This window comes from Pimephales promelas, chromosome 1 (assembly GCF_988280905.1).
Source record: "Pimephales promelas chromosome 1, fPimPro1.hap1.1, whole genome shotgun sequence".
Classification (NCBI taxonomy): domain Eukaryota; kingdom Metazoa; phylum Chordata; class Actinopteri; order Cypriniformes; family Leuciscidae; genus Pimephales; species Pimephales promelas.
Window position 1 is genome coordinate 3390059 of NC_142769.1, and position 15075 is coordinate 3405133.

At 37.5% G+C, this 15075-nt stretch overlaps 2 protein-coding genes across 2 annotated transcripts in view; one reads left to right on the top strand and one right to left on the bottom strand.

Moving 5' to 3' along the window:
• The window catches only part of ano1a (anoctamin 1, calcium activated chloride channel a), a 190804-nt gene that overhangs the window by 164246 nt on the left and 11483 nt on the right, over positions 1 to 15075 (bottom strand). The gene's annotated exons all lie outside the window — the stretch shown is intronic.
• fgf4 (fibroblast growth factor 4) lies at positions 3990 to 7769 on the top strand. Its single transcript, XM_039690994.2, has 3 exons — positions 3990 to 4633; positions 5722 to 5825; positions 7370 to 7769. Exons 1-3 carry the CDS (start codon positions 4339 to 4341, stop codon positions 7544 to 7546), a joined length of 576 nt encoding a protein of 191 aa, XP_039546928.2. The 5' UTR covers positions 3990 to 4338; the 3' UTR covers positions 7547 to 7769.

Below are 15075 nucleotides of genomic sequence, written 5' to 3' on the forward strand. Positions count from 1 at the left end.
TAGGCTGGCACTCTATAAAATTCTGGGTTATTTTAACCCAATTTTGGGTCAAATATGGACAAACCCAGCTGTTGGGTTTTTTTTTTTTAATCCAACAATTGAGTGTATCCATATTTGACCCAAAATTGGGTTAAAACAACAAACGCACTTCATTTGCGTGTAATAGCCTACACACGCACCCCACACCACTACTAAATACCCTAAATATGCGTAAAAAGTCATGTTCACGTATAAATTGGACGATGGACGCATTTAGTGTGATCGGGTTGGAAAATGATACTCTTTCCCCAAAAGGACTAAATTTGTGAATTGTTATTTGGTGACTATTTTGTATAGTTTTCTGTAAATTATTATTTTATATATTTCGTTTATTGGATGATTGAGTTGATTATTCAGGTCAGGTGTGATGGATCATGATGATATAAACAGTACCTCTCAGTGTTCTTGTTGTTTGTAGCTATATAAAACATAAAAAAAAATCCAGATTTTTGAGAGCAGCGTTGGCAGTGTGCCAATTTTGACTTATTTTTTAGTGATTAGTCACTAACACGATGTCAGAAAGTTCCCAGTTAGCATTTCTCTGTGCTCCCCAAAGCGTCCTATAGAGGGCAGCACTGACTTCTTTCCAGCTGCTGTGAAATCACAGGATCTGATCAGAAGCTCTTTTTATCAGTGCTGTCTGTCTGCGCAATCATTCTAGAATCTAAAGTCGCCTCTGAGTTTCATATCAATACGATTTTTTAGGTGCACGGCAAATTTACCATTTGAAGACATGTTCGGAGTTGTTCTGCCTACTTTTACAGTGAAGTAAAGGAATCGTGCTTGATTTATTAAATGCATAGCATTGCAACTAATTCAAATAGAATAAGTGCGTTGCCCAAGGCCTGTCATTACATATTCCATGTCACTATTATTTAATAAAAAATGTCTGAAACCGATACCTTTCTTTAAGGCGAACATTTTTAATGGTTGCATCGAACTAATTGGGTTGATATGCACTGTAAACCCCCTTGGGTAGCATTAGACGCGTGCAATAAAGTGCGTATTATGCAACATTATTGCGTATAAATTGCACGAAAAATAGAATTCGTGATATAGATGCGCACTTTCATGAGCTCGGGCGGCAACTGCGCGTTTGAGCGCGACTGCAGCACCATGGAGAGCGGCGGCGCGCATGTTATTATCACATTCACTTCATTTCTCTGTGTGCACCATGTGTTAGTTGCTAGTTCGGTCTTCCACAACAACTAAAGCTTTCATTATCGCCCAATTATCACAAGCATGTGGCTCTAAATATAACCTCTGATAAAGAGTTTTTGTCATGATAATTCAGCCGTGGCTATAAAGCATTACGCGACTGTTCGATTTGAGCATCCAAATGTCAGTCTGTTTGATCAGTGTCTGTGTCCCCAACATGCAGCCCATATGAAACCAGCCACACATTCAAAGATCAAATGAACCGAGCCATTCCTGTGTGCAGAAGACCCCCATCAGCAAGCAACATCTACTGAAGCGTCAGAACCTGGATGGGTGGGATCGCGCTTTAGCTATTTGGGCAACAGGCTCAGTGTCTAGGGGTATTCAGCTCTGCTTTTTGAAGTTAAGAGATGAGAGCGTTCTGTCTGGAGGAAACGTCGTCATGCGAAACAAAGGCGGGGCAAGCAAGAGTTATGGCAAGGGAACTTTTTGTTTGTTTGGCATAATGATTTATATAAACAAATCAACAACAGGGAAGACCTGACATTCACGTCCTTGTGTAACTAATGAAGTTCTGGACATTTTACCACTCACTCAACATCCAAAGACAAATGGACACTTTTTCTATCAAAGTTATTTCATTTCATTGTAGTTCGTTTCTATTGTTACCGTGTATCAAATTGTAAAAAACAAAAACAAAAAAAAAACCCTTGCATTTGGACATTTTGGACACACCAAAGATGCTACATACAAAAAATGTGCAAACAAATTATTTTTGAGCTATAAAAATGCTGGGTTGACAAACTCAAATGTTGGGTTAAACTGAGATTTATTGCATTCCAGTGAGAAATCTACTCATTTGAGCTCTTCTTTGGATGTGGGATGTGAAGAAAAACCATAAGTTGTCCAACAAATTCATACACTAAAAAAAAAAAATGCTGGGTTTTCAACCCAAATTTGGGTCAAATATGGACCAACCCAAATGTTGGGTTAAAATTTTTAAATGACATTTTTAAATCAACATTTGGGTTTGTCCATATTTGACCCAAATTTGGGTTAAAACAACCCAGCATTGTTTACTTTATTTTCTTAGTGACTTTGCAAAAAAAAAAAAAAAAAATTGGAGAATTACCTCGAACCAACTTTTGTAAGTTTTTTTTTTTTTTTTGAGGATATATAGAGAATAACCGCACTCTAGTAAAGTTTGGGTTGTTATAACCCAATTTTGGGTCAAATATGGACAAACCCAGCCGTTGGGTTACATTTTTAAATTACATTTTTAACCCAATGTTTGAATTTGTCCATATTTGACCCAAAATTGGGTTAAAACAACCAAGCATTTTTAAGAGGTGTTCGACAACTTTACAAACAAACGTATTCATTTTGAACTATAAATGTATTGTTTTACCTCTTGAAACTTTGCTTTTCTTCATAATAAATGTTGTATATATTTTATGATGCCACGCGAAGAGACGTTTTAAGTTATAGGCCAACTTTATCAACACTCTAAAAAATGATGGGTTGTTTTAACCCAACTTTGGGTCAAATATGGACTAACCCAGCCGTTGGGTTAAATTTTTACATTACATTTTTAACCCAACATTTCGGGTTTGTCCATATTTGACCCAAAATTGGGTTAAAACAACCCAGCATTTTTTAGAGTGAATTTTATCTAAATAATTTTGGGTGTCACTGCAGAGTTAGGGTTACAAAGACAGTCAATTTGCCTAACTAACAGGCAAATGTCTTTGTAAACGAGGAACATGTAACCAACACAAGTCCTTCTCCTATAAAGGGATGTGTATTGTGTAATTAAACCTGCTCCAATAGTACACAAGTATTCATTCATTCAGGAGTCTGAGTAGTCGGTGTGATAGTGATTCTGGGCAGAATAATTTCCACGCACTGCTCTTAAGAAAGACTCTATCAATAACGCAAATTACAATCATTTGAGCTTTCAAGTAGGTGTCTTACTTTAATGTTGATATGTTTGCACCATCCCCCACGGTCTTTCCGTTTTACGTCGCATCCTCTACACTAGCAGCAGGGAGCGCGCATTCCCCGGGGCCGCGGAGAAAGCTTGACTCACAGTGTGATGTTTCCAGCGGTTTACATGTTCTCCCCCACAATGCTATGACGCACAACACTCACAACTAGACACTCGTAAGAGGTCAGCAACTGAATTGTCGGGCTAAATTATCTAGCAGTCGCTGTCAGTGGGATGTCCAAAGGCTGCATTAAACTTATGTCTTCACATCAACGTTATATTGCGAGTCATATCATGTTTTCCTTTTGTTCTTTCACTTTAAACAAGAAATTTGCAATTCGTTCGAATTCGAATGTTTTTTTCCTGTTCTTGTTCATTTATAGAACTCGTCTCCTGTCTGACACTGTTAATATTGTGATGTCCGATACATCCTCCCATAGATAAATTATTGCATCTAGCCTATTTGTGGCCAATAATAAAGGAAGCTTTCAAAAACCAACGAATTGTTTCTTTTTTTTCGCAAACTATAACCTAATTTTACTTATTTTATATGCAAGGCTTAATTTTCAAACTAGTTAACAGTAAAACTATCGCGCTTTCCACCTTGCGCCAAACCATAGCAAGAATGACTTCGGACATTTGAGAGTGATAAAGACATTATTCCCATAGGCGACGACATTACATCGTCAAACTCAACGAATGCCGTTCGGTTATGACGTCTGGCTCTCTCTCACTCGCACGCGCGCACACACGCGCACTGTAGTCTCACTGCCCACGGCATGGACGCGCGCACATTATAAGGAATCAGTGCGCTCGGAGTGGCGCAGAAGGTTACTTCGTCATGCACTAGGTAGTGTGTGATGTAATTTCGCTCCAGATATAAATATCGTCGGCAAGGGAAAAGTGGCATGGCTGAGCGGGGCTAGAATTCACGGTCAACAACTTTTGTGTGAAAGCAAAACAGCTTGAACACCAGTCTGAAGTGTAGTGTCTTGAGAGGAAACCCACTGAGCGCGACTTCATGCCGCTCACCAGGGTTGACCGTAGCTCTGTCCTTGAGTAAGCTGTTTCGTGCGTCTTTTTTTTGGCAAATATACCTAGAGAAAGACGGTAGTTTTTGACGCTAGTCAGACACTCACGTACCGCTCAGAAGGATGAGTGTCCAATCGGCCCTCTTACCATTACTGGTCTTAGGGCTTATGACGAGCTCAGTGCGCTGCGCTCCGGTGCCCGGTGGGCAGAGCGGCCCCGTGGAGCGGCGCTGGGAGACTCTCTACTCGCGCTCTCTGGCCCGAATCCCCGGGGAAAAGAGAGATACCAGCCGGGACAGTGATTATCTCACGGGCATTAAAAGACTGCGACGTCTCTACTGCAATGTTGGAATTGGGTTTCATCTCCAAGTATTACCGGATGGTAGAATTACCGGCGTGCACAACGAAAACCGCTACAGTAAGTTGGGTCTGTTATTTGATCGCATTTGCATGTTGTATAGGCTGTTGGACTGAGATCAAGAAAATGATGTATCCTACATAATCCTGAAAAAAATATTTACGCTCAATGGCTGTTATTTAGTTAAAATAAAATAGTAAGAGAACGTTACACGAATTCAATGAACAACATCAACAAAGCCTGTTGTAGCGCATGTCCAGATCCAAGGCAGGTGAGGTGAGTGCACGAGCATCTGGCATCCTGCATTACGCACGCAACAGGTCTCTGTAACCAGGAACAGGAACCGGGCCAAAATCCCCAAGCCTAAACTTAGTAGCGAGAAAAACTCATCCTTTTCGGTATATCACTCCAGAGGTTATCTAATAGTTTATTCTCATCTTCTATGGTTCTTTAAATATTCATTACGGATTTTTTTGGTTACACTTACTTTGTTAGGCCTACGTTAAAGCAATGAGTATTATGCAATTATGCACAATTTATAGTAACGTGTAACGATGACACTGTAAAACAACAGTTTTACCCCCTTTCAGATCAGCGAATATCAATCCAGTGCAGATGAGTTTCTGGTGAACTATTAAAATATTCTTTTATGGGCGTTAAAAATGTTAAAATGAAATATAACAAGAGTTATACTACACATCTGTCACTTCATGGACGCGCGTTATATGATTCTGAAGTCAACGAAGTACTTGTCTTGTTTGACAACATTCATAGGTCATGGTCTTTATTTTAAGTATTAAACGAGACATTTTAATACTAATTTTAAATGTTTACTCTTACAAAGTGGCCAAAAACACATGACGCATTTTAAGCGCTTCAATCAGATTAAAAAGTTTCGCGAAAGTAGCTAGTCGTTTGGAAAAGACGACGTGGCAAATAAAGCAGAAGTGGTTTAAAGATAAATCTAGAGAATGCGATATTACATTTGGGAAATCTGAAGAGGCGGAAAGTGTCATTTCCTTCACAAAGGATGCTCTAAATGTAAACACGAACAATTTTTAGAAAGGCAGTCATCGTTGGGAGTTGCCAGACAGGGCTAAAGATATAAGCCAAACAAGGTCATTTATTTTCTTTGTTGTGTGTTTCAGGTCTTCTTGAGATATCTCCGGTGGAGAGGGGAGTTGTGACACTGTTTGGCGTCCGGAGCGGGCTATTCGTGGCCATGAACAGCAAAGGGAAGCTTTACGGATCTGTGAGTATGAAATGATTTACAACAGGTTTCCGTCCGCGAATGTTCTTATCAGAGCTCGATGACATATCACCCTGTACTTGAGATGTATCCCCTCACCACCAACAGCCCACAGTCTCCGACAGCGGGACATTGTTGGAGTCAGTTGTGGCGAGCTTCCAGTGCCTATGGCGTTTTCATTGTGGGACGGACAAACCCAGGAACGGGAGCGCAGTAGATCATTCGGACTACGCATTCCATTCTTAGCATTGCCAGCCAACACATGCACCTACTGTCCTTCCCAGAGTAAAGATGAACTGGGAAAAGAGGACCACCCAAACACCGTGCCTCTCCGATTTGTGCACGCATAGACTCACCCTGAAAACACCTAAAACTTGTCTAAGCCCCAAAACCCTCATGAAAGTGCGTATCTATACCACGAATGTCATTTCTCGTGGCATTTTTATGCTACGCACTGAAAACCCCTTGGGTAGGTTTAGGGGGGAGGGGAGTGGGGAGTTCGTGCGTATTATACACGCCATAAAGTGCGTATATGCACGCGAAAAACACGCACCATATAGGCTACACGCAAAACTATTTTTTGGCGTATATAAATGGCACGAGAAATGACATTCGTGCGATACATACGAACTTTCATAAGATCGGGCTCCCAAAACCGATGATTTAACCTAAAAATTTGTTGTTTATTTTTTTACTTCATTGAAACTTGGTAAAAGGTTTGGCACTTGCTAATGTCTCGTTTTCACTGTACGGTAGGCTACAGTTCGGTATGGTATACGCAATTAGGCTATTTGCGTTTCCACTGTCAAAAGTTGTGAATGGTACCAAAAAGCCAAACTGTACCTGAACGCACTGCAAAAAAACAAGAACACACTCATCGACACGATTTGAAAGGGTTAAATAGTCCTGAAAAAAAAAAATCACTTGTATTGTAAGCATTATAAATGAATGCGAGACGATTTTTATCTATTTTAAAATTTAAACAAATTCTTACTGAAAGCAATTTTTTAAAGATATCAACCTCAAATTTGTAACACGGCTTGTTTGGACTCATAATTTCGATTTCTCACATTTGAGTAGTCTAGGTAGGCTATAAAATTTTTTTTGGAAAATACATGTTTCATATAAAAATGTATATTTTTATGCCTTTTTTACATAACAATAAACGCATTCAAGATTTGAGAGGAAGATTTGAACTTTCAGGTATTCTCAAAACGGGAATAAATGGATTATACTGCATAACTATAATTTAAAATAACCTAAAATGACAAATTATTGAATAAAATAAACTAAAATAGTAAAATCTTTTAATTTGAAAAAAAAAAAAATCGCTATTTTTTGTCCACGACCAGCTACCAGAGGGTTAAAAGTCTAATTCCTCGGTTGTACCTCGCAAAACATCTCGAAGAAAGAGCTAATCTGTCTCTATGTTTAAGATATGTCAAATATTTGTGTTTGATGCGCTGTTACGTCACTATTGTTTAATATGATGATATACGGTCTATTGAAATGTCACTGAAAATAATAATTGCTATTGTCACTTTCAGGGGCAGTTCACAGATGAATGCAAGTTCAGAGAAAACCTCCTTGCGAATAACTACAATGCGTACGAATCGCTGGCACATCCCGGGATGTACATCGCTCTAAGTAAGACTGGCAAAACAAAAAAAGGAAATCGAGTATCAACATCCATGACGATGACACATTTCTTGCCGAGAATTTGAGCTCATCTGGAGGGGCGGAGGAACGACGATGCACTTTCTACAAAAGTTACGTGTGAGGTTAAGTGTATCGTGTCATGTATGTATATATTAGACTATTTATAACTGTCGATTTTATATTTCATCACAACGTCCTCTTTCCGAGGTGGAAGACAACATTTAATTTATTTGTTATTTGTTAATTTATCCTCATTGCTGCTACCACGTGTTCATACAATTGAAATTCCTACAATGTACTTCTTCTTCTTTTTTTTTCTTTTTTTTTTTTTTTGCACTGTTTGTGTTGTTCTAAACTAAAGCGACGGTTTTGGAGAGGTGGCCTAGTCAGGGTGGACGCCATATTTAAAGGGACAGTTGATGTCAATTTACTCACCCTTCTGTTGAACACAAAAGAAGACATTTTAAAGAATGTTAGTAACCGAAAGCCATTTTTTCAAAGTTTTTTTTTCCACCTACGATAAAAGTCAATGGCTAACAGAAGTCAATGGCTTGTCTGTGTTCAACAGAACTCAACTTGAGAGTGAGTAAATGATGACATTTAAATTTTTAGGGTGAACTATCACTTTAAATATGGCGTTTTATTGGAGTAGTTCACTTTTAATAAAAAAAAAAACTTTTGCTGATAATTTACTCACCGCCTTGTCATCCAAGATATCCATGTCATTCTTTCTTCAGTCGAAAAGAAATCAAGGTTTTTGATGAAAACGTTCCAGGATTTTTCTCCTTATAATGGACTTCAATGGGAACCAAACGGTTCAAGGTCTAAAAGACAGTTTCAGTGCAAACTGTTCAAAGGGCTTTAAATGATTTCAGATGATGAATAAGAGTCTTAGCAAGCAAAACGATCACTCATTAAAATAAAAATTACAAAGTTTAAGTTTTATAAGCTCAAATGCTCACCTTGCTCTGTTCTGTAATGAGCGTTTGTGACTCTCCTGTTCGAACTCGTTTATCAAAATGAACAAATCTTTTTTCGTGTCATATTCAACGAACGAAATGAACGAGTTGACTCGGGAAAAGATTCGTTCATTTTGATGAACGAGTTTGAACAGGAGGGTCTCGAACGCGCATCACAGAACAGAGCAAGGCGACCATTTGAGCTTATACTTTTTTTTTTTCTTAAATGAGCGATCGTTTCGCTAGATAAGACCCTTATTCATCGTCTGGTGTCGTTTAAAGCCCTTTGAAGCTGCACTGAAACTCTCATTTGGACCTTGAACCATTTGGTTCCCAAAGAAGCCCATTATATGGAGAAAATCCTGGAATGTTTTCATCAAAAATATTAATTTCTTTTTGAGTGAAGAAAGAAAGACATGGACATCTTGGATGACACGGGGGTGAGTAAATTATCAGCAAAAGTTTTTTTTAACGGTGAACAACTCCTTTAAGCTGTCTGAGGTCCATTTGTACGTCATTGGAAAGAATATAAGTCTTAGGTCAAGCCTCCAATGGTTAAGGTGTATCAACCCCCATAGTATTAGCACTGGAGCAATTGTCCCAATGTCGGAGCTCTTTTGTGCGGAGCTCGGGTCTAACTGAAGCAGTATCGGCTTACTCTAGCTTACTGAAGTTCTACTCCTTCAAATCTGTTTTTAGCTCTGCCGGGGGGTTGAACTTTGAACTTATCTCCAGTCAATCTTTGTCACATCTCTAAGGCTCTGGATAGAGAGACGTGGCTTCTTTAACATGCATACAAAACTCGAAGGCATTGCGATGCAGATACCTGTGTCGAGAGACACACTTTACAATGCCAAGTTCAAGTCAGTCTTTGCTGTGGTTTAGGGGGGGGCAACCAGTCATGTTAAAGATCAGTATTTTTCTATGATGGTGAAACAGAAAGAAGTAAATTACAGTGTTTGTGTGCGAGTAAACTAAGAGTTAACGTTGAAAAACGTCCACAGTGAGTTACGAGGAGGCATACCGCCCACTTTTTTGTCGTTTTCTACCTCATGCAGTTTCCTATTTAAGCTGAAACCGAATGTTTAGTTGCTCTTCTGCCACTCTGTGAAGTTCTGGCGGCCATTGCGTCCTAGTTGCGCCTTGTCACGTTTGAGCTATCTTTACCCTGTGATTTACTTTTAGAAAGGATAATCATGTTGGAAATATTTGCAGACAGCTGTTAGCCTATACTATATGCTCAAGCAGTAACCCTATATTTTTCTTTCTATATTTTGTAAACATAATATGTTGCAAAACCAAGTTAGTAAAATGAAGGCATGATGCATTCATGCAGGGATAACTCTTAAATCCTTCAACATTAAAAACACATCTTCAAAAAAGCATTCCTTATTGTTATCACAATGGCAGGTGTGTTTAATGTAAAGCTGAACTGAAAATGGATGGATTGTTTGGTAAATTAAAAGGAAGCTAAACTGACCGATCGACCTCAAAAGCATGAACACATTCGCATTGTTTTATTAAATTTTTTTTGTTTGGTGTAATCTCAAAGCCGTGGCATTTCAGTTCTTACGTGTCTAAATGAGCTTCTTAGCATGCCCTGCCTGGATGTGCACATCATTTAGTTTCACTTGATGACTCGAACCTCTTCCCAAATGGACATGATTTGCATCAGTGTGAATGTTGTTTACAATAGACCGAATGGCCACTGAAGGCAAATCGTTCCTCTGACCACCATCGCATTTGTTTAACCAAAAAATACAATATCAACACACACATGCCATTAGTAAAAACAGAACATCCTCTCCTTTCAGGCAAACTGCCGCTCTGCATATGCCATTTCTCTGTCAAATTTCCGTATGGCTTATCCACGAAGCGCCAGTTGCGTTCGCATCCACGGCAGAGCTCTATACTGACGTCTGAGTCCTGTAGTAGTGCGCTCTGATCCTGTTTTACCAAATATTGTCTGTAGTTTTATACAGGTCCTGTTAAATATTGTGATGTATGTGCTGTGCACATGATGATACCCTAACTTAAATGGAAGTTAATAAATATGTAAATCAGTCTGTGGTCTGTGTGTTTTTAATTCACTGTAAAAATGATAATAAGCTGTGACGACAAAGAGTCAAACCAACATTTATTCAGACTCATTATCATAGTTTATTTGCTATGGTTTAGAAAATGGTGATATGGCAAAAACTTAGTTGATATTTCACTGGTTTTGTCAATCCTCACTGTATAAAATAAAACCGCGATTTTTACGGTAAAAAACGGCAGCTGTGGTTGCCTGAACTTTACCGTTAAAAATACGGTAACAACGTTAATGGTTTTACAGACTTAGCTTAAAATTTACAGTAATAAACCGTATTTCATTTTCTGATAAAATCTTGATTTACCAACCTTTTAAAAATTGATGTCTGTTTTGTACCACTGAACTACAATAGTCAAAAATAAAAACGTAATTTTTACGGTAAAAAAACGGCAGCTGTGGTTTCCACTGCCAGAACTTTGCCGTTAAAAATACGGTAGCAACGTTAATGGTTTTACGGACTTAGCTTAAAATTTACAGTAATAAACCGTATTTCATTTTCTGATAAAATGTTCATTTACCAACCTTTTGAAAAATTGATATCTGTTTTGTGCCACTGAACTACAATAGTCATCAGAGCAGTGATGTCAAAAATAAAAACATAATTTTTACGGTAAAAAAACGGCAGCTGTGGTTTTCACTGCCAGAACTTTACCGTTAAAAATTCGGTAGCAACGTTAATGGTTTTAAAGACTTAACTTAAAATTTACAGTAACAAGCCATATTTCATTTTCTGATAAGCTGCACATTCACACAAACATTAAACACCTTCATGGTAACACACATGAAATTAAAAACAATGCAGTAAACATTAATTTAACAACATTAAATGTATCATAAAACCCTAATGTACATAACTAATTGGGGAAAAAAAACATGAAAACTATGACGAACCATAATTATTTCAACAAAAATACATAAAATGTGCAGTGTCACGCTGAGAATTGTGGGAATGTCAATTTACGGGTTTTCACTGTAAATTATACAATGAGTTGTTCTTTTTCACTTTCAAAAACTGTAAATTTAACGGTATTTTACAGTAAAATTATATCACAGTTATTTTGCGAATATAGCACGGAAACTTTCTGTTAACCAATTAACAGTTTTGCATTGTATCATTTAACCGTTAAAATCACGATTGTTTTTTACAGTGAAAAATGAATTATGTTGAATATCTGACAGCTGTTAAATTTAACAACACAATTAGATTTAGGTCAATTTAGGTCAACCAATTACCAAGCATTGCTTAATTTTCTTCAGTCTGTGGTGTAAAAAGACTGAACACAAAACACTTCTGTAAAATGTTCAGCTCAAAGTGTCTGAATCATTTTTGGTCCCAATTTTATTTATTTATTTATTTTTTGGTCACACAAACATTAATAAGTAATAAGCATTAAGTATTACTTTAACAACATTAAATGTAACATAAAACCCTATAACTGAGAAGAAAAAAAACGATGAAAATTATGAAGAAACAGTTTAAATACATTAAATGTAAAGTGTCACGCAGGGAATTGTGGGAATGTCAATTTACATTTTTTTCACTGTAAATTATACAAAGACTTGTTCTTTTTCACTTCCAAAAGCTGTAAATTTAACAGTATTTTACAGTAAAATTACATTAAACGTACCATTATATACATCACAGTTATTTACCGTATATAGTAAGGAAACTTTCTGTTAACCAATTAACAGTTTTTCACTGTAGCATTTTTACAGTCTTTTAAAAATCACAATCAATTTTTATAGTATTCTGCACCCTCTAGTAAAAAAATGTCAAAAATTATACCAGGTGTCTGAAGAATTTTAGGTTTGTCTGTATGTTCTTACATTGCTTTAACTTACTCGTCAAAACAAGTTTGTCTTTTTTAGGTTATTCAAGAACTCATTTTTTAAGTCAGTTTACTGCAAAATAAGTTGAAATGACTTAATCATCCAAGTTGATTGTACCTAAAAGAATAAGGCAGCAACTTTTTCTTTACAGAGCTCCTACAGAGCAATCGAAGGTTCGATGAAGCCGACAGCTGATACAGGGCACAAAACACGTAAAACTAGAATATCTCCCAACATAACTATAGAAAGGGGCCTTTCCCTGGCCAAGCTAAAAATACGCTCACAGACTTGTGTCACTAGACTATGTGGGCCCGCCTGGAGTGCCGTGCCTGATATTTCTACAAGGACATCGCTGCCAAGACACTCTTCTGCTGGTGTTTAACTTGCCAAGGCCCAGTTTACAGATTGGGTGGTTTTGCGCTCACTCCTGGGAGTGGAAACCTCTCTTTCACTTCTGTGAACGTTTCCAAAGGTTCGGAGGAGGAATCCACTGCAGCCCTTCCAGGCATGCGATTCCATGAAAGGGGACCCCGTTTAAAGTGGTATGGGCCCTTCCTTTTCTGTGTGCTGACTAATGAGCAGATATGCCAGACTGGCTCTGTACGATTGGCTTTTACTCTGGATCAACTGCCAATGTTATTGTCTCTTTTAGTCCAGTCCACAAACTGACATTTTATGCAAACAGAGTTATGCATTTCCATGATTTACTGGCATGTAAGTGTAGGATAACAAAGGGAAACAAGAATGACAAAGAACAATCCACAACGGCCCCAGCGTCCACTCAATTGCCTTTTATACACTCTAAACAATGCTGGGTTGCTTGAACCCAAATTTGGGTCAAATATGGACAAACCCAAATTTTGGGTTAAAAATGTAATTTAAAATTTTAACCCAACTTCAACTTTCACTTTTAACTGTCATTTTTTTAATTGCATTTTTTGACCCAACATTTGGGTTTGTCCATATTTGACCCAAATTTGGGTTGAAACAACCCAGCATTTTTGTATGTCTGAGTGTATGTCTGATCCGTGACTTATCAACTCTCTAAAAATTGCTGGGTTGTTTTAACCCAATTTTGAGTAAAATATGGACAAACCCAAGCTTTGGGTTAAAAATGTCATTTAAAATGTTAACCCAATTACTGGGTTTGTCAATATTTAACCTAAATTTGGGTTCAAATAACCAAGCTTTATTTAGAGTGTGTATATATATATATATATATACATATATATATATATATATATTATCGGTACGGGATCAGAATCAAATCTATATTCTAAAAAATGCTGGGTTGTTTCAACCCAAATTTGGGCCAAATATGGACAAACCCAAATGTTGGGTTACAATTAAAATAAAATTAAAATTGTAAAATTAAAAAAAAAAAAATTGGGTTAAAATTTTAAATGTACATTTTTAACCCAATGGTTGGGTTTGTCCATATTTGACCCAAATTTAGGTTAAAACAACCCAGCATTGTTTAGAGTGGACAAATCGGAATTTCGGATATCAGCAAAAAAAAAAAAAAAAACAATATTGTGCATGCCTAATATTAATACGTGTCTTCAGGCATTTTCAAGAGATATTTAAACTTAACCAAATGTAAATATAACAAATGCAATGTGGTGTAAATCAAGTAAAAACCATTAACATACACCTTGAATACATATGTAAGTTTTCATTTTCAAAATATCGATTTTTTTCCAGGTAAAAAGCACTTTTACAAATAAAGTGAATTAGTGAATTACCACATGACATGTTATATCAGAACTAACCTTGCTTCGTCATAAAAAGGTCAGTTTATCAGATATTTTAAGAGATTCAGTAAACTTGACACACAGTCATGTCCTTTCAATGATATTTTCTTTTTTTCTTTTGTATATTTGTTGCATCACATGACTTTCAAAAGCTTTTTTTGTTTGTTTTTGTTTTCCTTTTTTTCTTTACGTGCCTCCAAAAATATGGTGTAATGCATTTTGAATAAGCTAGGTGTCATGTCATTGACCCCTACTTTACAATACACACTCAGTATTCAAATAAACCTCTCACGTTAAAGCAGAAGTGAGACAGGTGTGGTCATTTAATACACATGTATTCCTGGCCCTGAGCTGGAGAGCCCTATCATTGCCCAGAAGAATGACAACTTTTTGCTCCAATAACCTTAGTCTGCCATGTATGAGGGTTGTAAAGGCCCTCCTAAAAATAGTTTCTCATCACCGCCTATCTGCGTCAGTTTCATTGTCTGTCATCCAAATAAACATCCATCCACCGCTCAAGTGCCTCTTCTCCATTAAGTTGTTTGTCTCAAATCTGTTTTTATATCATAACAGGCCTGTAAAGTTCTCAAGAGCACGAAGACTTCACAAGACAGGCCGACGGTCTAACAGCTCGCAACAATGTGTGCGCTAACAGCAAGTACACTGAGAGTAATTCACTTCAGCCAGGTGGAGACTTCACGCTGAAGTGAGGAGGAGGAAGAAAGAAGAGGAGGAAGGTGGAACACAACACTTTGGCTTCTGTGGCATTGTCGTGGTCATGCAAGAACAGAGAGGATGTGACAGTCAAGACCACTGCATACCACACATTACGTGACCTCAGACAATATTAAAAAAAGCAAACAACATTAATTTGGAATAGAAGATAAGACGGACGGACGGACGGACGGACGGACGGACAGACAGATAGATAGACAAATAGTCAGTCAGGCAGACAGATA